The sequence below is a fragment of the Cryptomeria japonica genome, chromosome 9 (genome assembly GCF_030272615.1).
Source record: "Cryptomeria japonica chromosome 9, Sugi_1.0, whole genome shotgun sequence".
NCBI lineage: Eukaryota > Viridiplantae > Streptophyta > Pinopsida > Cupressales > Cupressaceae > Cryptomeria > Cryptomeria japonica.
Window position 1 is genome coordinate 86,024,574 of NC_081413.1, and position 23,047 is coordinate 86,047,620.

The window sequence follows — 23,047 nt, forward strand, 5'->3', positions numbered from 1 at the left end:
ATTTTAATATATTTTTTGGTTTAAATATAATTTACATTAGAACTATGTATAAATATTATAAAGAGACACGACCCCTAATAACATTAACTAAATTCACTTCAACCTCTTCATTGCACATATGGTCGTTGTCACTCTACATAAAAAGAACGAAGTACAGATTTTATACTATGCTGAGTACCTAACCTGCTTGCAATTTTGAGGTGCAGGGAATTTTCATAAGATTTTTCACATCAATGTTCTGATGTGGATCAATCAGATCTAATAATGACATGGAGATATCTGTGCCAGGAGCTCTCATTTAGGGTTTCTATACATTTCTTAATCAGACAAAAATCCTATTTACATATCAGTGTTCCAAATATTATTGTGTGTATTTACAAAACTAACAGTTCCCAATTGTGAGAAACAAAAATGTGTTCCTCCTTGACAGCAATTCAATGCTTTCTCATTTTTCGAAAGGCTGAAATATAGAGCCCAAATAAAAGTATGGAATAGCGATAATGAGATGCGGGGAATTTACATAAAATGCTTCTAATATAACAGTACCTCCTCGACAGTGATTCAATGCTGTCTCATTGTCTGGAATATCACTTGTAGCATATTGAACTACTCTGCCACACAAATTTCCTGATGTGTGGATCATTTAGATCTAATACTGACATGGAGATAACTGTGCTAGGAGATCTCATTTAGGATTGCTATACAATTCTTAATTAGATAAAAAAATCCTATTTGCGGATCAGTGTTGCAAATATCATTATATTTGTATTTACAAAACTAACAGTTTCCAATTGTGAGAAACAAAAATGTGTACTTCCTTGACAGCAATTCAATGCTTTCTCATTGTACGGAGTAGCACAGTACTCACACCACCAATGGCCAAAAGGAAAACAAAGGAACATGTCATGTAACCTACATTAATGTTGTTTAAGAACTTAGCTTTCTCATTTCTCTCTTGCTGATTATGATGACCCAAGTTTTCATGTAGGAGAGTGCTAAGAATGTCCAACTGATGCCCTATTTGCCGTTGACCCCTGGTAAGAAGTGTTATCTGCCATCATATTGAATAAAACACAACCCTCAGTTCATGTGAATGGAATGAGTGCAGAGTACTGTCAAAGCAAATGAAAAAAGGAAATGAGGATCATCTTTACCTCCTCCATCAATGATGATTCAACTGTAAGCTGCCCACTTGATGTGCTAATTGGCATTCGAGGCCCATTCATGATGTTACTAGATATTGGGGTAGGAACACCAGAAGGTTCAGCTTGAAGAGTCAAATTTTGATGGCTATGAGATCCACTTACAGGTGCGGATTTAGCATTCAATTTGTCAAGGCGAGACACTAACTCATCCAACCTCTCATTCAAAGTAGATATCTGTTCTGATAGCTGTGTTATTATTCCCTATCAAAGGAAAAGGAAACACTAAACAGAATCAGGCCACTAGTCAAATCATAAATGAGCTTTCAATGTCAAGATTGATTATGGCAATTACTGATCTTAATTTTCAGTGGAGTTGACCTGGTTCTCTGATAAATACGCTGGTGAATCAGGTAATCGACTGTCAAATCTTTTATTGTTAACGTCTAGTCTTGGTAACTCAGTCCGGTTGCGATCTCTCTGAGTTGAAGGTACACGTTCTAATTCACTGCTCAAAAGAATGCAACAGTATATGATTAGAACATGAAGATAGGGATCTTGTAAGGTTAATTTATTTTTGAAAAAGCGAATCACCTTACTGGTATGCCTTTGGTGAAATTCCTTGTCAAGCTCAGACTGCACGAAGAACGAGAACTTGAGCTATTGAGATTACTTGTTAAATTGTCACTCGGACGACCACAAATTTTATTCAACAAAATAATAAAAATCTTGATCTCCAACTCTGTACAGTTTTCCCAACTACAAAGTCAAAGGTTACCTCTTTGAAAATTTCTTGTTTGTAGGTAGGTTATGCGTGAGAGTTCTAGGAAGTGACAGTCTTGGACTAGAAACAAATTCTTCATCAATGCTGAGCTTTGTTTTCAGATCTTCTGGTAATGCCTACAAAATCCAGAGAAAATAGACCATGTATGTTAAAAGATTTGAATATATCACAATGTGGGCATAATAAATATAGAAATAATTCTAGCCCAATGACGAATTTATAGGCGTATCACACCTAAGAAATTTCCCACCAATATTGCAAAAATGCCATACCATAACTTCTTTCAGAAGTCTTTCCAGCTGAATTTGCTCAATGTAAGTACGAGGAATATAAGAACCTTCCAATCCAAGCTGTTCTGCTACAACTCTTACTGTATTTCGGTCTCGACCTTGTACCTGTTCTAACATTTACAAAAAATGAGTGATATCAACTGAGGAGGAGCTACTTGTGACAAGAGTAAATGATACTGATTTAAATTTTAGACTGCCAAATCTGTCAACGGCAGTGTTTGTTGTGATTTCTTCATTGACATTTTTATTCTCCTTACCACAATAGGAATATGGATTCTTGTAGGGAAGGTACATGAGACTTTCAGTCCATTTAATTGAAAGGAAAGGTTTCTGAAAACAATTGTGTATAACTTGTTTATATCTTGTACGTACTTATTGAGCTGTACAATCTCTAGTTTCGGCAGCCTTTAACTATTTACTATGAAATTCTACCTAGCTCCAAAAGCATTGTCTTGGACAAGCTCAACTTCACCAACCAAACCCTGAAACATTTTTTAAAGCTGCACTGAATCTCAAAATAACACCACAATGTGGTACAATGTTGCAGTGAATCACTATAGGAAGACCATAAATTTTTACCCTAATTAATTAAAGAAGTACATGAATATCAACAGATATATAGTTTAGCATGAAATTAGTAGTGAAACGCTATACTGCTGCTCCAACAGAAAGGCCTTAAAAGCTTTGGTTGGATATGATCCATTACAATCTTAATATCATACCCCAATATAATACATTAAAAAATGAGCTTCTGTACAAGGACCGACCAGCTATTAATGGATCAAAAAGAGATGGCTGTTCGTATAATAGAGAAATGTTTTGGAAATAGAAATTCAGAATTCAAAAGATCAAAGAGATGTTGAGATGGAAGCAAAAAATAATTTGGCCAACGAAGCCTTTGTAGTTTGTATAAATTCAAATCATATTGCTTCAGTCTGAAGAGTGGATTGTATGATCATGAAGGAACTAGAGAGTGAGGAGACGGAGAGTAAATCAAGCCTCTCAAGTAAGAAAATACTCACAGGGAGAAACACCAAAGCCTATTTATCAGATATTTCAAGAACACTTCAATACAACAGCAAAAGTAAGGAATTGATGAAACCTTGTTAGAGAGCGATCTCAAGAATGAAGCATTCTCTCTAAAACTTAGATAAATATCCAAGTAGGATGGGTTCCCATCAAAGTTCTATCATAGATATCTTAACATAATGATGACACATTTATTTGCAATGGAAAATGAATCCAAGAGCACTTCGGGTTCAGGTTCAGGTTCTATGGTTCGGTTTGCAAGTTCAATAAAAAAAAAACTTTAGGTTGGGTTCGTTTTGTGTTTGTTCATACAATATATATATATATATATATAAAGGTTACCAGGAGACGGGGATTATTGGAGACGTCAAAGATGTACGACTAATTTTCAAAAATAGGAGACAAGGGTACTTGGAGACGCCAATTTTCTTTAATATAATTTAATGAGAATCCCAGCCATTTTTATGACACCCTTGGTCCATCAGTGAGAACCGATCAGAGATATGTTCCATGGACCAGCGCTGCCCTAGTTGATCAAGGAGAGAAGAATCATGAAGTGTGAAGTGTTGCCTTGTCCAGAGGAAGTTCCTCCCTTGGCCTTTTCTTCTTCTCCAGAACTTTGGAACCCCGAGGTTCCAAAGTTCTTTTTTGCCTTCTCTTGTTCTCCTTCTTTGGAACTCCGAAACCCCGAGGTTCCGAAGTTCTTTCTCTTTTCCTTCTCTCGCTTTTCCTTCTCCGGAACTCCAGAACCCTGAGGTTTTGAAGTTCCTTCCCTTTGTTGCCTCTCCTTTCTTTTCCCGGAGTTCCTCTCCTTCTCTCCCTTTCATTTCTTCTCTCTCAGAACTCCGGAACCCTGAGGTTCCAAAATTCATTTGCGCAGTTCCTCGGAACCTCCGGAACCCCAAGGTTCCGCAATTCCCTCCCAACCCTTCTTCCTTCTTTTCTTCGGAACTCCAGAACCCCAAGGTTCTAAAATTACTTTTTCGAGGTTCTTTCCTTAGCCTTTTGAAGTTCTTTGGAACTCCGAAACCCCGAGGTTCCGAAGTTCCTTGCTGCCATCCTTTCTCCTATCCTGGAACTCCGGAACCCGGAGGTTTCAAAGTCCTTCCCTTGTCTTCCTCACTTTAGGAGCCCGAGCTTCCGAAGTATCCGGACTTCCTTCCAACTGGCGACACTTCCAAATGGCGTGATTGACACTCAAGGCTTTAAATGCTCCAATAGTTTTGGTGACTTGTGCACTTTCTTGTGTGGAGCCACAATGGCGCATTTAATGTTTTTGGCAAGATTTCTATCAAGAGAGGTATGGGGCCATGCTTGGTGACTTATGTCATGTCTGACTTTGGAAGGTTAGTCGATCCATCTTCTCGGGATTGCCCTGTGTGGGTATGGCTAGGTTGCTTGCATGCACTTCCCTGCACTTCAAGACTGACATGCAAGGGTCATGATCACCCTTGTAACCATTTTTTCTATATAAAAGTTGTTAAGCCTCATTGTAAAGGGTTCTCTCCCTGCTGGCTTGAGCTATCTCATGCTCTCCCATTTCTCTTGTATTTATCTTCCATTTATGCAACTGTAAGTTTAGCCATTGGCCTTATAATTAATTGAAAATCACCATTCTTCCCTTGTTTCAACCTATGCATGCTATGTATGTTTTCTTACCTTCATCATAGGTGTATGTCTTGTGGCTATTCTCTCCATATATGCTGTGTTAACTTGTTTTCTGGGTGTGACTTGTGGGAATCCTTCTCCCCTCTTGACACTTAGTGAATTCTAACCTCCATAGATGCATTGGAGTCACTCATGCAACTAAAGTTTGTGCATCTCCTGGGTGTTTCAGTTAATTCTTTGTGTCATCTCAGTAGGGAGAGGAACAATCTCTTCTTGGTGCATCACCTCCTTCTATTTCAAGCATTCTCTCTTCCCTTTTACCTTTGCAAGTTGTTAGGATAGGCTTAGGAATTAGATTTGGAGTGTTGAGTTGGTTCAACACTTGCACTTGGATTGAGAAGGAAGCCGGCCTTCTCCGGAGATTCAACCCCCTTGCGCAAGGTCCCATATTTCGGGGTTGTTTCCATGTTTCACAAGGTTGCTGAGTTGATAGCTCAGCAAGGGTGCAAGCTTTTGTGATAACAGGAACCATAGGTAGTCTAAATGGTTCAGTGAAAGTAAGGTAATATAAGTGTTAAGCACACTCAATATTGTTAGCTAAATAGTAAAGGAAATTTCTCTTTAGACCATTACAATGACAAGAAATCAGTCAACAACTATTTATGCCCCTCAAAAAGTCTCCATTGTCAGTAGATCCAATCACTATAACTTTGCATAGATCTTTGTCTTCCTGCAGCACAATTTCCTTATTAGTTATTTTCCTATGACTTTGCTTTGCTACAAGGTTATTTTATTTATGTGCCTTCCTTTTTTTGCCCTTTACGCATTTTGCCCTAAGTTTTTTGGTTGGAGATGTCAAACTCTGGTTGGGAGACTTTGGAGACGATAGCCAAAAGCACGCTATGTATCGCAAAGTTTCTGGGCATTTAGATTATACCTTTGTTTATCTTTGATAACTAACATGGTTGTAGGCTCTAATTAAAGGTATTAAGTTGACAATTTACATCTCCCAACATTAACCATACCTCATTTAGGAATTCTAGGGCAAACTGAGGAAAGTCCTAGTAGTGGACATTACAATTGGTATCAAAACCTTGATCCTACCAGCCTGCAAAGTAAAGCTAAAACAATAAAATGCTGCATGTCCCCAATTTTAAGTGATAATTAATTTAAATTGATTTTTATTAAGTTGTCCAATAAATAAATAAAATATTGAAATGATTATTTAATATTAGTTAACTTAATTAAATAATAAAATATTGAAATGATGATTTAATATTAGTTAACTTAATTAAATAATAAAATATTAATGTAATATCACTTTATTAAATATATTTCTCTAGCAAGTCGGCCCAACTTCTAGATGCTTCCTGGAGATCTTTATAAGGGGGATCTTGGTGATGTATTGGACATGCTTTTGATTTGATAAATGAGAAGAAAACCTTCAGAACCTAACAACAGAAAGGCTGAACGAAAACCTAATTCTTCCAAAGGGTGGATTCGTGACGGAATCTACATCAGTGCCAAATTTGTGAAGTCTTCATTTGAAGACAAATTTATAGTAAATGAGATATTTTGGAATTGAGGTATCTTTTATCTGATTTTGGAAACTAAAGATCATTGTATTTCTGAATATTATAATTGTTCCGTGGGTTGTATACTGCCGATAATAAAGATTTTCTTTTCATCTGTCATCCACATTGGTATTGGCCAAGTTACCTTATTTGATAAGGTGGAGTTGGATTATTAAGCCGCAAATAGGTGTAGGGATCTGGATGAAATAAATAAATTAAAAGGTCAATTAAAATAGGGAAAGTCCGACTTTTTAATAAAACCATGGGTTTAATTATTTGGGTTTGAGCTATATTAAAGATTGCTGAATAAGACATGTGGCCTTTGTGGTTTGAATGAATGATCAACGGAAATATTTGAGCATAATTCTAAAGTTCGCAGAAGAAGTCATATCGGGAGTGTCATTGCTGGAGATTGCTCTTCCATAGTTTGGCGCTTATAATCTTCCATGTCTACTATATTGCCGTGAGTGTGTCGGATTAATAACGAGCATGGCTTTTAATATAAGGCGCTTATATTTGAATTGCTGAAGATTTGTGATCTGGGCGATATCGTTAAGGACAATCTGTGAATTCCTTTGGGGAGGCGTAATAATTTGTGTAAGCCATGAATATATTGAGGAAGTCCGTTTATATTTAATTTTGCGGGTAATTAGTGTGGATGCAGCTATCAGTGAGACTGGCGATCATATCAGAGATTGTATGGTGACGGGAGTATTCTGGCATCTACAAGGAGCTTCATAAAACATTAGTCTGAGCATATTGCAAATTCCACCGTGGAAGAATACTGTGCATGTGGACAAGGATAATAACGCTGCTTGTGTCCAGGCAGGAGTCGAGTGACATAGCCATTAAATGCCAAGCGCTTTACAAAGCTGGCATTTCTCTCTACATTGTCTTCCTCCTTGGTTGCCAAGCGCAGGACCAACGCAAGGTGCAAACCTTTAAAATCGTGTTCTGTCAAATGTCCTGTAGCATTGGATCCTTGTTGTAATTCCAGTATTAAACATGGAGAGCATCTTATTCCATGTTTGAGCGTTACGGTTTATGATAGAAGTTTGCTGTTTATTTACTATTATATCATTGCTATATGTTTGTTTAAGCTTTAGAATAAATTAAGTATATCAGACCTGGTACAAAGTGCAGTAGTATACATATTCATTGAGTCTAGAGATAAGCATTTTATGTCTAGAGCAGATTTGGGGTCTTTACAGATGCATTCAATTCAAAGAGATTGGGAAGTCTGAGAGACGGATTTATTAACTCAGTCCAAAAATATGACGACTAAACAACAATGGCAAGACAATATGAGAGAGTGTCCAACATGACAATATACGTATTTGTGTGTATGCTCCGTGTCTACATATATTTATGTGTATGCTCCGTGTTTGGTTTATACCTGATGTGTTTCCAGCATGAATACTCATGTGTGCCTATGATTACTTTATGCTTAACAATTCAAAGAGTGTTGTAAATTGCCTACTAATTATCATTATATGTGTGAAAGGAAATATGTCAGACAAATTCGATATATTCATGACAAACAAAAGCAAGGAGGCATGTAAACATCACATTAAATTCATGTCTGGAGTAATATCTGTATAAAGGAAACCATACTCAATGAACCTGAGCAACAAGAATAATACCAATAGGAGTGTGTGGACAAACAAGAACACCTCAAGGCAAAAGATATTCCTTTTCCGAAGACCACCTCTCCGAATAAAATGGACTATGGAGGAACTGTTGCATCCTAATCCCAGCCTCTAAAATGAAATTTCATAAGGGCAAACATCTTTACAAACTCAATTCTGATGTTGTACATTATTGTAATGATAGGTTTCAAGCATGTGGTTATTTTTCTCCGTGACCCATCATTCATGCTAGATTGCATAATAAACTTCACAGAAATATCAGACATCAACTTTCTATCAGATTGATGAATCTAATATCAATGTCAGACAATACACTTGCATAATATCAATTCTTTATATTTTCAAGTGATGAGAAAAGAAAGAGGAGAGAAAACTTGTCTTATAACCAACAAATTTCCAAATAATAGGATAACTCATATTTGAGTATATCTTGGTTCACAATTGGCAGCCTGAAATAATATCAAAATAGCACAATGGCATTTGAATTCCAACATAAAAGAAAGATTAGAAGTTACAAAAGACAAAGCCATTTCTTGAAACACACTCTCCATGATTATTGCTTGAGGACAAGCAATCTTGGGCTGGGCGGACTGTCATGCCCTCACCATGATACATCATGCTGTCCTAACTTAATAAAATCTAGGTAGGCATCAATATGAAGAAAATGGCCTTTTGCATAAGACTTTGCCATTTTCTATTTGTCTAAGCCAATCAGAATAAGGGATATTATAAAAATAAATAGCAGTAATCACTACATGTTGATGGATGTTTTATGACCACACCAACACAGAATAAAGTTTGCAACTGTCACTCTATCCTCTCTTGAGCAAAGACCCCTCGTATAATAAGATTGCGAAGATCATAGAGCCAACTCCAAGGTTCCTATTGCGAACTTGCGACTTTATGTTGGATATTAGCTCATTTGGCTTGATGTTTTGTTGGTAATCCAAGGGGGACTTACATGCAGTGAACAGGACTTGAACAAATTTGTATTTCAAGGAAATTTTGCAAATGATTTGGCAATGATAAGTGTTTTTTGGAACTTTTCTCAATAAAATATGCGGAAAATAAATAGGAAAGGGTTTAGAGAGGTTCTACTATACTCCAAGGAACTCAAAAGACAACCAAGGCTCAGGTGAAATCAACCACACTTTGTTTTGCCAACATCAGACAACTATGCAAAGGGAGGTGCAATCTTCAAAGGTTGTGCAAAAGATTTTCATATTACCAATGAACACCATCAAGGAACAATGCTCACTCAATAATAGAAGTTAAACATATAGATTCAAGAGGCTCAATCCAACCTTACACTGCAAATAGAAATCATCTACCTACAAAAGGTATGAGCGAATTTCACCATGAAACAATGCTATCTATCTCATCCATCTACTTGCTTGAAAACAAATCTAATCTATTTAAGAGAAACCATGCAACTTCAAAATAACTCAAGTAATCACCAAAATCAATGAATCACACTTATTATCTTAACAACTTATAGCAACAATTTCTTACAAATTTTCTCTCCCTTACCAATAGAGGGGTGAACCCCTTTTATAAGCCCCAAAATGAAAATGGATGGCCTAGATTACAATAAGATCAACGGCTAAGATTTGCTCGTGCAAAACCCTAATTAGGGTTTGACCAAAAATGGCCATATGTCGCGCCAAGTACTGGGAGTGGTCATAAATAAGGAATCACACCCATTTGCATTTAATAACCCATCACTCCTAAAGTTGGTGTCCACCTTGCATTAAATAACCCACTAGTCCATCAAAGAGCCTACTATGCATTAAATGACCCATCACCCCATCATGCATTTAATAGATTCTCATCCAAAATAGGGCGGCCATTATCTCTCTCCCTAATAGCAAATGCGATGAATCTAGTCATAACAGCCTCGAGCTCTCCTACGGAAATGTGATGTCCCCTTCTAGCTAGAGACATCACTCTAGCTTGTGATTAGCCTATCAGAGACCCTCGTAGGCTAGTAGGATTGGATAGAGGGTCACCTTGGCATGGAGATCTTCCGGGGGACAGAGCAGAGTACACTTCTGGGTTGCCAGAGTTTGTCTATGATGAGTTTTGCTTTGAGTTTGGCTTGGCCAGGCTATTTTTAGTAGTGGGAGATGGACCCCAGCTATTTTTAGCAGACATCATGGTCATATGGGTGGTCAACTAGTGAGCTCCAGTTTCAGACGGCATAGCTAAATTCAAAATATTCGTGGAGTTAGACAAGTTTGAATGACTTAGCATTTATTATTAAGTGATTTAATAATAAAGTTATAAAGTGACTTTATATTATAATCACTTAACTTGAGGGTCAACTCATCATTAGACGAGGCCATGTTTTTAATTAAATTATCTGAGCCAGACTATTGAAATATTAAAATTAAATGCCCATTTAATGATTAAAATCATTTTCGACAACCAAAGTGAAATTAAATGAAATTACAAGCAAAATTGTAATTAAGAGGATTAGGGTACGACTTGCAAAAAGGATAAATAGCGTTGAGTTTGGAAAGAAGAGGATGGCTATTTTATTTTGACATTGTGAAATTGAAAGGGTTTTGCTCTGGAGACTAAGGTTTTCAGCCACCATTGGAGGACGTAGTTGCTTCAATGTTCACCATCTGAGTTGATGAAATATTCAGTGATATTTGGTTCCAGGAAGACTTCATTCAGAGGTCTTATTTGCATCTAATTGCGCAAGATTGAAGAATAAATTCATGAGAAATTATTGCAGATTTATTGAAGAATTTTTGGTGATTAACAAGTACGGTACGGATTGCTACAGTACCGCCGTACGGACTGCTACAGTTCCGCATGAACAGTACCGCGTGAATAGTGCCGCCGTACGGATTGCTACAGTTTGCAGATTTTTTCAACTACTGGGACAGCAAAAATCAGGTTTTTATCTTACATTGTAATGAATTTGTTTTCCAGGCATATTGGCCATAAAACAGAACAAACATTCCCTTGATAGTTTCGTAAATTAATTCCAGCAGTAATATTATTGTTCCAGTATTATTTTAAGCATAGGAGTTTATTCCAGTATTGTTTCATTGCTCATTATTACCAAAAAAAACACAAAAATATCTATAAACATTCAAAAACCAAAACAAATTCAAATCTACTGCATTCAAAAGAAACAGTCAGCGGAGGAGAGCCAAGTTGGGTTCTTACATTGGTATCGGAGCTAAATCCTGCCATCCTGAGGGTTTAGCAATCACATGCAGCCGCCTGAGGTTGGTTCTCACAGATATTACACTCGCAGGCGAGCTTTGTTTGACAGGGAACAAGAATTTGACAGGCAGCCGGGCACCATGGGTGACAGGCAAGGGGGTAGCCCACCCAGAGGCGATAGGAATGAGGAGCAAGAAACAAGGGAATTTTTCAGAGCAATGGCTACAGGACAGCAGCAAATGGCTCAGGCCTTGCAGGCACTCACCACCATGATTGAGCGCATGAACCCACAAGACAGACAGAATCAGGAGCAAGGGGATAATAGGAGTGCAGTGGGATCACCTAGAGCTCATAGGACTCATTCCAGGACAGCAGACAGGCCTACACGTCCTACCTTCATTAGAGATGAGCCTGAGGTAGCACCTACAGGAGAACCAGGAGAGGAGATGTTCGCAGATATACTCATGGCTGCGAATGACGAATGGGATTTATTGACTCCACAGGTGCGAGAGAGGATGACATTCGAGAGGTTTGTTAATCAGAGGAGAGAGCATTACAGGTCACTCAGACAGGATAGGAGGCCTAGAGGTCAAAATAGTGAGCTGAATAGGGTTACAGGCAAGCTTACTATGCCTACATTTGATGGGAGTGGTAAGATGACAGCTCAAGCTTGGATTCATAAGCTTGACACATTTTTGGCACTGAGGCCAATGACAGAGATTGAAGCTATCAAATACGCCACTTTGCATTTGGAGGGAGTAGCACATGATTGGTGGTACCATGGTATGGTAACACTTCAGCATAATCAGGTGACAGAGTACCAGGACTTCGTGGATAGGTTGGTTGAAAGATTTGACAAGAAAGATCCAGAGGTTTACTTCCGGGACTTAGCACAGCTGAAACAAACAGGCAACTTGGAGTATTTCATTGGTGAATTTCAGCGGTTGGCAGTCATGGTGCCAAACATTTCAGAGCGTAGATTGATAGTTCTTTTCATTGAGGGCCTATCCGAACCACTGAGAGGTTGGATAAAGGCATTTGATCCTATTTCTTTACAGGAAGCTATGAAAAAGGCAAGAAGTATGGAACATGCAGTCCCAACAAACAAATTTCAGTCCAAAGGAGCATCTTCTAGTAAGGATAACAAACCATTTTATAAAAAACCAGAGAGGACTGATTTTAAAAATGATTCTAAAGATAAAACTCTAGCACCTTTTGACAGGGAAACATTAAATGATTTGAGGAAGAAAAAATTATGTTTCTACTGTAAGGGACCCTATGATGCAAACCATGATTGTCCTCTTAGACCAAAGGGCAAAGCTAACAGAGTTATGTGGGCATACTATGAGGAAACGGAATCAGATAATTCAGATCAGCAGTCTGATATAGAGGAAATAGATGGTGAAAAAGAGGAAGACAAGGCTGAAAACTTGTCTAAAATGGAGTCCAAGGATGGGGAAGGAGATGGACAACTTAGGGAAGCTCGTCTCACAAGTATCAAGCAGGAAGGGTCATTCCGGATGAGAGGAGTGCTTGCTGGACAGCGAGTCATAACTTTGGTTGATACAGGTGCCACTCATAATTTCATTGATGCTAGGATGGTGGAGAAGCGTGGCATACAAACAGAGGAGTTTGGGGGAATTAGAGTGAGGGTAGCTGATGGCTATGTCCTCAAATGTGATCGTAAGATCACTGGACTCCCATTGAAAGTTAATAATTATGACTTTAAGGCAGATTTCTATGTTGTGCCTATGGGAAATACAGATATAGTCCTTGGGATGAGTTGGTTGCATGATATTGGGGAGTTCACTCTTAACCTCAAGGAGATGGAGATGAGGTTTAAAGTGAATGGGAAGACACATATTCTTAAGGCAATCAGGGACAGTGATCTCAGGATGGTTTCTTTTCGGAGGATGGCTAGATTGATTCGACATGATCAGGTAGAGTGGGCAGCAGAGTGCATGTTGATGCCATCACAAGAGGGACAGCAGAAGATTGAATATCCTCCTGATATTCAGGAGCTTAGAGTTAAACACTCTAAGGTGTTCAGTGACATTCCACCAGGTAGACCACCAGACAGGGGTATTGAGCACATCATTGAGTTAGAGGAGGGGGCTAAACCCATCATGATTACACCTTACAGGCATCCGAAGAGGTTGAAGGATGAAATTGAGAAAATCGTAAAGGAGTTACTTGCTATGGGCCACATTAGAACAAGTAAGTCTCCTTTCGCTTCTTCAGTGGTCTTAGTGAAGAAGAAGGATGGGACATTGAGGATGTGCATTGATTACAGGGTGCTTAATAGGAAGACAATTAAAAACAGGTACCCCATTCCTAGGATTGATGAGTTGATAGATGAGCTTCATGGAGCTTGCTTCTTCTCGAAGATAGATTTGAGATCAGGTTATCACCAGATCAGAGTTAGAGAGCAGGACATTGAGAAGACAGCCTTTAGATGTCATTGTGGCCATTTTGAGTTTGTAGTTATGCCATTTGGGCTAACTAATGCACCTGCTACTTTTCAGGCAACAATGAATCGGGTTTTCCATCCTCAGTTGAGGAAATTTGTACTTGTCTTCTTCGATGATATCTTGGTATACAGTAGATCTTGGGAGGAGCACTTGGTTCACCTTGACAAGGTGTTGGATATATTGAGCAGAGAGTCCTTGTATGCAAAGGAGTCGAAGTGTGATTTGGGCATGACAGAGTTGTTGTACTTGGGTCACATCATCAGTGCAGAGGGCGTACGCATGGATCCTGAAAAGATTCGTGCCATTGTGGAGTGGCCTTCACCGGTGAACCTTACACGGTTGAGGGGCTTTCTGGGATTATGTGGTTTCTACAGGAGGTTTGTGGATGGATATTCTAGGCATGCAGCACCCTTGACAGATTTGATGAGAAAGGGAGCTTTCTTGTGGACTCCTGAGGCACAGGAGTGTTTTGAGAAATTTAAGGAGTTGATGACTTCTTGTCCAGTGTTAGCATTACCAGATTTCAGCAAACCTTTTGAGCTACACTGTGATGCTTCCGGGGAAGGCATTGGAGCGGTGCTTATGCAGGAAAAGCACCCTATTGCTTATGAGAGTAGGAAATTGAGAGGGCCAGAGCGGAGCTTCAGCATATATGATAAGGAGATGTTAGCCATTATGCATGCTTTGGCTAAATTCAGGCAATATTTGGTAGGTAGCAAATTTTGTATCAAAACCGACCATAATAGCCTAAAATACTTTTTGGGGCAGCGAGATCTCAATGATAGGCAGCAGAAGTGGGTGAGCAAGTTACAGTCCTATGACTTTGACATTACATATTTTAAGGGGACACAGAATGTAGTTGCTGATGCCTTATCACGTAGGCCCCATTTGAGCCTATTGACAGACATATCGGAGGATTGGAGACACTTGATCCTTGCAGAGTATGCAAAGGATACTTGAGCAGCTGGATTTGTAGATGGGAATATTCAGGACAGCAGATACACCCTTGTGAATGAGCTCATCATTTACAAAGGGCGAATATTTTTGGTTCCAGGATCAGTAGTGAGGAGGATGGTTTTGAAATCTTTTCATGATTCACCTATGGCAGGACATCCTGGTTACTACAAGACATACCGGCAGATTAGAGAGCGCTTCACATGGAAAGGACTCAAAGCAGAGGTACTTCAGTATGTTAGGGAGTGTCCCACCTACCAGCAGAATAAGCAAGAACACTCCTATCCAGCCGGTTTACTTCAGCCACTTCCGATTCCTGATAGGAAGTGGGAGTGTTTGTCTATGGACTTCATCACAGGACTGCCTAGAGCCCAAGGTAGGGACTGCATATATGTGGTTGTGGATCGCCTTACGAAGTTTGCACACTTCTTTCCGATCACTACTACATACACTGCTACACAGGTGGCAGAGTTGTTCTTCAAGGAGATATTCAGATTACATGGCTTACCTCGGAGCATTGTGAGTGACAGGGACAGCAGGTTTATGAGTCACTTTTGGCAGGAGCTATTCAGGTTGTGTGTGACAGAGCTCACTCCGAGTACTAGCTACCACCCTCAGACAGATGGTCAGACAGAGATAGTGAACAAATGGGTGGAGGGATATCTCAGAAATTATATAGCAGGGCAACAGAAAGCATGGGTAAAGTGGATTTATCTCTGAGTATTGCTACAATACCACTTATCACATGTCTATTCAGATGTCACCCTTTATGGCCCTGTATGGGTATGAGGCACCCAATTTTATGGATCTACTTTTGAGTGATAGTAGAGTGCCCAGTGCAGGTGATTTGTTACAGGAGAGTCAAGACATTGTTAAGACTCTCAAGGATAATATAACTAAGGCACAGAATCAGCAGAAGCAGTATGCAGATCAGAAGAGGACTGAGCAGACTTTTGAGGTTGGAGATATGGTGTATCTTATGTTGCAGCCTTACCGTCAATCCACTCTCAAGAAGAGTGGTGCCGAGAAACTTAAGCCACGATACTATGGTCCATTTAGGATTATCAGGAAAGTGGGAGAGGTGGCTTATGAGTTAGATTTACTGGCAGAGAGCAAGGTGCACAACGTTTTTCATGTGTCACGCCTCAAGAAGGCGCTAGGACATCATATTGTGCCTTCTACAGTACTACCACCCCTGGATGATGAGGGAAAACTTGTTTTGATACCGGAGGCTATCATTGATTTCAGAGAAAAGAACTTGAGGAGACGTACCATCCGGGAATATTTGGTGAAGTGGAAGGATTTGCCAGTAGAGGATGCTACTTGGGAGAGCGAGGAGATTTTACAGCATCCAGAGTTGAGATTGCTTGAGGACAAGCAATTTCAGGGAGGGCAGACTGTGATGTCCCCTTCTAGCTAGAGACATCACTCTAGCTTGTGATTAGCCTATCAGAGACCCTCGTAGGCTAGTAGGATTGGATAGAGGGTCACCTTGGCATGGAGATCTTCCGGGAGACAGAGTAGAGTACACTTCTGGGTTGCCAGAGTTTGTCTATGATGAGTTTTTCTTTGAGTTTGGCTTGGCCAGGCTATTTTTAGCAGTGGGAGATGGACCCCAGCTATTTTTAGCAGACATCATGGTCATATGGGTGGTCAACTAGTGAGCTCCAGTTTCAGACGGCATAGCTAAATTCAAAATATTCGTGGAGTTAGACAAGTTTGAATGACTTAGCATTTATTATTAAGTGATTTAATAATAAAGTTATAAAGTGACTTTATATTATAATCACTTAACTTGAGGGTCAACTCATCATTAGACGAGGCCATGTTTTTAATTAAATTATCTGAGCCAGACTATTGAAATATTAAAATTAAATGCCCATTTAATGATTAAAATCATTTTCGACACCCAAAGTGAAATTAAATGAAATTACAAGCAAAATTGTAATTAAGAGGATTAGGGTACGACTTGCAAAAAGGATAAATAGCGTTGAGTTTGGAAAGAAGAGGATGGCTATTTTATTTTGACATTGTGAAATTGAAAGGGTTTTGCTCTGGAGACTAGGGTTTTCAGCCACCATTGGAGGACGTAGTTGCTTCAATGTTCACCATCTGAGCTGATGAAATATTCAGTGATATTTGGTTCCAGGAAGACTTCATTCAGAGGTCTTATTTGCATCTAATTGCGCAAGATTGAAGAATAAATTCACGAGAAATTATTGCAGATTTATTGAAGAATTTTTGGTGATTAACAAGTACGGTACAGATTGCTACAGTACCGCCATACGGACTGATACAGTGCCGCGTGAACAGTACCGCGTGAATAGTGCCGCCGTACGGATTGCTACAGTACCACATGAACAGTAATTTTTTTCAAAAAAAATAAAATTTGCAGTTTGCAGATTTTTTCAACTACTGGGACAGCAAAAATCAAGTTTTTATCTTACATTGTAATGAATTTGTTTTCCAGGCATATTGGCCATAAAACAGAACAAACATTCCCTTGATAGTTTCGTAAATTAATTCCAGCAGTAATATTATTGTTCCAGTATTATTTTAAGCATAAGAGTTTATTCCAGTATTGTTTCATTGCTCATTATTACCAAAAAAAACACAAAAAAATCTATAAACATTCAAAAACCAAAACAAATTCAAATCTACTGCATTCAAAAGAAACAGTCAGCGGAGGAGAGCCAAGTTGGGTTCTTACAGGAAACACTTGGCGTAGTTTCCAACTTGTATTCCAATATGGCGGTATCCTTTTCACACTTGGAGAAAAACTTATCCCATCTTTGCATAGTCTCCTAGGCCCTGCGCATTATGTTTGAGAACAAGGAAACAATGTTGAGGTGCTCCCTCCAGAAGGATTCCACCAAGAAGAATTCATGCAGTTTGCCCTTCAGGTTGTCCATTGTCAGCTCCTCTTCAGTTAGTCTTTTTGCAAACAATGCTTTGATGGTATTGAAGATTTCCTCCTGAATTTTCTTTACTATTGTCCTCAATAGAGCTGACTCCATATTAGATATTTCAAAGAATTCCTTGCCAGTACTTATTGCATAGAACCACTGAGGGAAGTCATATGCTTCATTTTCCCTAATGACCTCTCCATCTATTAACACCTGCCTAGGAATCTCCATTAGTGCCTCAAGACGTGCAATAGTCAAATCTTGATAAATGTGTGTATCCTCCCACAAATTGTCCATGCTTTCCAATCTACCAAGGATAACCAGGATCCTCTAGTAAAATTGAGCCAAATCTTCAATGAATTTGTATGTTGTAGTGAAGATGTTCTCTACCCATTCCTTAGCGCATTGATCAATTTTCCTTATTTCTTCAATTCCATCCACTAATTCCTTCAGAAGAGAAGAGAGAGGAACAAAAGTCTGATCTTCCTCTCTGAATGGATGCATTAAGCGTCACACATTCTCACATAAGGTTTTGTTCTCACTCTTCAACTTCCTATTTTTCTCTTCCACTTTCTTCATCAGCTCCTTCAGTGCTGAGAAAAACTCATCAAATTCTTCTATCACTTGTGCCTTGGTAACATGCCCTAGATCAATTGTTGTGACATCATACTCATCTAGAGCGATCTCGTTTCTATCCTTGTCCACCCTAGGCACAACCACATGCAAAGTCTTGGATCTTGATTCATCTCTCGTAACCTTACAGAGTTTCTTCGCCACCTTTTTGCTGGTTTGTTTATCCTGTTCAGAAACTCCTCAATCTCAATTGCAGGATCCATTTCTTCCTCTGGCTCTTTCCTCATTCTCTCTTTCAACCAATCTGGAGTGGCTTCTTGCTGATCCTATATCTCAAGTTGTTCCTGTTCATTTATTACTTCCTCAAAGGGTCCTAAATATCCCATTGTTGTTTCTCTGAAACATTCCTGAACATGTTGTTCTATCTCCAGAGGAAGTTCTTGTTCTTCGTTTCTTTGCGAAACAAGCCTTCAGAAAACATTAGCACTAAGTATATCCTGTGCCTGCGAAATGTCTTGGAGTTCATCTTGGAGCTGACTTCCTGCAACTTCTCCTGTGAAGATATCAACTTCATGCACGCCTCAGAAGTTGTCAAGTGATTGCGCTTCTTCCAAACTTTGTCTCTTCTGTTGTGGTTCCTCACTTGGAACCTCTTGCCTTTTCCTTTCCTGCAAAATTCCCAGCGACACTTTTCTCCTTTCTATGTTCTATCATTTCTTGAGGAATTGCTTCTTCTCTAGCCTAAGGTCATGATGATCCTTTAGTGGCCTCATCTTGGGATTCCAAGTCTCCCCATCAAACTATAAGTCAAGCAACCATTCTTTGCATTCAACTTAGCGATGTGACGTTCAACCCAGTGCCTTGTGAACTTCATAACTAGTCGGGTTAAGATATCCAAATCATCGATTTCTGGTTCTGACCAATTAGGTACCTGAATTGGCTTATCTTTTTCCTTTTCATAATCTAGGTGAACAATATTCACATCTTCTTCTATCTAGTCTAGCACTTGGATGATTTCACATATTCTTATCAACTTAAGAGGCAATTTGGAAAACATCCTTTTCTTGATCTCACAGTCGTCCTTGGCGTTAGCCCAATAATCCTCCAGCTGCATCCTATGCCTACGCTTTATGCCAGCTACCATTCTTATCATATGGATCAAAATTCGATCTTGCGGTGTGAGGTGCGAGGCGGTGGAATAATAGTTCATCCACTGCTGCTAATGATGGGCACATTTCATCATAATCTCCTACAACGATCAGAAATTCAAGCCAATTTTCTTCTTCTTCTTCTGAGTATTGTCATAGGCAGTCAGCTGTCTCGTTACTTCCAATAGAACCATTTTATCTATCGGATATCTTGGGAGCCTATAGGGCTGGGAAGAGAATCCTTGGACCCTGATATAAGTAAATTTTGGAAATTGAATGTACCAGGCCCCATACTTCTTTACCAACTTCCTCACTTCTTGTCACAACCTTGTGTGAACACCTCCTTGTAAAGATCTGGCAATATGCATGGTGGTGTCACTTGCTTTCTTGAAAGTAGTGTTGTACAAGTGAAATTGTGGATAGCACTTGTAGACCTTCAACTGTCCTTAACCGCATCCCATGGGTCATGTTGATGTGTTTTTTAGACACAATCGAACTCAGAATAAAATACCTAAAGGCATCCTATACTCTCTTGAACAAAGTTCCCCAAATGCTGAAGATTCGCTTAAGGATCAATTGAGGTAACTCCAAGGTTCTTACATGTAGGGTCTCTACATGTGGATAAGCATCAGTGGTCGTTGTGTTTACTGTTTCATCAAGGGGCCTTTATGATTCGAAAAGTCTCAACAATTGATTAGCAGATGGTATGAAGTAAGGATTTTCCCTAATACTACTAAATGATTTAAAAAGAAAAGGGCACTTGAAGTTTTTATTCCTCATGAGGAGCACTTGAAGTTTTCGCCCTCAACCTCGGGCACTTGAAGTATCACTAACTAGTAGTCTTTCACACTCTTCGGTTGAACTCATGATATCTAGACACTACAAACTCACTCATTTCATCTGAGAGGGAGATATTAGACTAAGAGACTAGGACTTGAGCAAAAAGGAGGGGTCCCCATTTTGATGGGGCAATGTGTTAAATGATCACAATAGATCACACCTCTTCATCATGTATGCCCTATGCCCTTTGGCAAGAGACACACCCTTTGAAAGAGTGCAACTCTTCATTATTTCTGCCCTTTGAAAGGGACACAACCTTTCACAATCAGATCTGCACTTGTCATTCCCAAATTATCCCCTCTTCAAATGAGTTCTCTCCTCCCTTTTATACCTCATATTTGGGGGAGTCTGTCATGTCCCCTCCTTGATCGTTATTTATAATCTAAATGAAACAATTATTATTATAAACTAATACAATCAACAAATGATTATTTGAAATTATTAATATTTAATTATTAAATATTATTATTAATATCTATTAATATTTAATTATTAAATATTATTATTATTATTCACAAATTAATATTGAAAATTATTATACAAAAATTATTTAGTAATATGTGAATCACATTTTATTATTAATAGAATTTAATATTGTTAATACAATTAATATTACTAATGCAATTAATATATTATTATTTAATTAATATATATTAATATTTATTATTAATAATATCCTTGAAATATTCAAATAAAAAATAAATAAATAATATATTATAAATATAATTTATACATCATAAATTATAAACTTAATTTACATATTCTTAATTGTAAACACAATTTATATATTTTAATTAATTAAATAAAATAATAAATAAATTCCAAGAAATTAAGTAAGAATAATTATTATTAATTATTTATATATCAATAAGCAAAGAATCAACACCAACATGCCTTGATCAGCAGACCCATCGAAGAAATTGTCTTACTACAGGAAGACTTCACAATTTCTTCCTATCGCTTATGTCCTATGAGGGGAAATATTGCAGACCAGACTTCACAAACTCATTGCTTATCATCTATGGTCAAGAACACTGCAAACCCGATATCATAAGATCTAGGGTTAAGAGATTACATATGATCTCCTCTAATACATGAGTAAAGAATTAGTTAATAATAATTAACAAGGCACAATATGAAGCAGCAGTTTAGTTATGCGATTGTCAAGAGGAGACATTCCTTCCAAAAGGTCACCACCGTGAGGAAAGTCACAACCCTACACTCACGATGGTGAAGTATAAAAACACTATACCGAACGATCAAGGGAGGGAGGAAAAGAAGGAAGAGACTCAGATATAGGTACAACAATCGATAGAAGCAAATCAATATTCATAAGAAGGTGTCAGTCCGTAAATCAGCACAAGGTTTCATCCAAGGAACAACAAATCAGTATCATTGAAGGAAAGAAGATCAACTAGCGCTCAAGCCAATACAAAGTTACAAACTCAGAAATTAACACATATAATTCTCATCATCAATAATAATGAACGACTAATTGCAAATAATAGTCACTGTTTGTATTTGGATAAGGATCGATTACAATACACCAGCATGTTACCGTCTTGGAGAATCACGATGATTGGTAAGTCAACAATGGTTACACTAAACATGGGTCGTGACTCTTACTAAGGGGTTCATCATTCCAAACACATCATATAAGAAGGCAGACCCCTTCACTCATTCAGGGGGGGGGAGAAATTATTATATAGTCTGTGATTATAAAAAGAAGTCAAGTTGCATCACTGATGAGCACCATCAATCACATTAGATCAGAACTGTTATTAATTACAGGCAGTGACATCCTTGTTCTTGGTGGTATGCATGGGGACTTGCTTAATATATGAAGCACGGTAATGTTCTTACACAAAATTTATTAATAATATAATAATAGAATGATTATAATTATTATAATATTTTATAAGAATAGGTAATTGATAAATAGATAACTAATAGACATATAAATGATTTATAATATAATATAGTTCATTTATGTCAAAATCAGATTAAAGATTATATATAAACATATAATGTCTTAATGAGACACAAATTAAAATAATAGATTATAAAACTGAAAGAACTAATTAGATAATGAACAGTAAGAAGAATTATGAATGACAAAAATTAATTACCTAGTATAGGGGATGATATAATTGATAATCCGATTGAACTATGAAATATCCCTGATTTGGTTCATGGTTAAGATAGATTTACTTCCTAATCAATCTAGTTTAAGTCATAAGAATATGGAAATAGATTAATTATGGTTAAATCAGGGCTAAACCTAGTAGGGAACATTACAGAGTCACAACTTCTCATTTCATGCCTTTTGACCATTCATTAACTTTAATCAAATCTTAATTATATTTAATTATATTCTTCTATATTTTAATTTCATTTTTATTTTTTTGTATTTTAATTTTATTATTATCATTTATTATTATATTATATTTCAAAGTGGGGGCATTACAGTCCACCCTTCCCAAATTTGCATGTCCTCAAGCAATGTCGATTTTAATTTTCTCAAACTAGGTCATCTACCAATATTAATCAAACATGGAGCATACACATGAAAGACACGAAGCATACACATGGATATATGCAAACACAGAGCATACATGTGAATACATGTATTGTTAGATTTCTTCTTATTCACTAGAATGATTTATTGATTCATCTTTACCCTGCAGGATGGCAAGATCAAAGCTCTAATACCATTTATAATGTCCCCTACCTGATTAAAATAATTAATCTATTTCAATATACTAAAATTGATTGAGAGACTAATCTTGAAGCCAATCATTGATATTCTTCAATTTATTAGTTATTAACAAGTGCTTATTTATCTTCCTCATTAGATGATTAATTTCATTATTCAGAGTACTTAATATAGATATCA

General features: G+C 37.9%; 1 protein-coding gene across 3 annotated transcripts in view; it reads right to left on the reverse strand.

The window, feature by feature from the left end:
- Positions 1–350: 350 nt before the first annotated feature.
- LOC131053051 (inorganic pyrophosphatase TTM1) overlaps positions 351–23,047 on the reverse strand; it is a 123,121-nt gene continuing 100,424 nt past the window's right edge. For all 3 annotated transcript variants that reach the window (XM_057987648.2, XM_057987646.2, XM_057987647.2), the window contains 6 exons: positions 2,199–2,321; positions 1,921–2,042; positions 1,737–1,778; positions 1,524–1,650; positions 1,155–1,406; positions 351–1,051 (listed from right to left, as the gene is read on the reverse strand). In XM_057987648.2, coding sequence (XP_057843631.2) covers positions 830–1,051; positions 1,155–1,406; positions 1,524–1,650; positions 1,737–1,778; positions 1,921–2,042; positions 2,199–2,321 — 888 coding nt within the window. In that variant the 3' untranslated portion in view covers positions 351–829. The remainder of the gene's footprint in view (positions 1,052–1,154; positions 1,407–1,523; positions 1,651–1,736; positions 1,779–1,920; positions 2,043–2,198; positions 2,322–23,047) is intronic.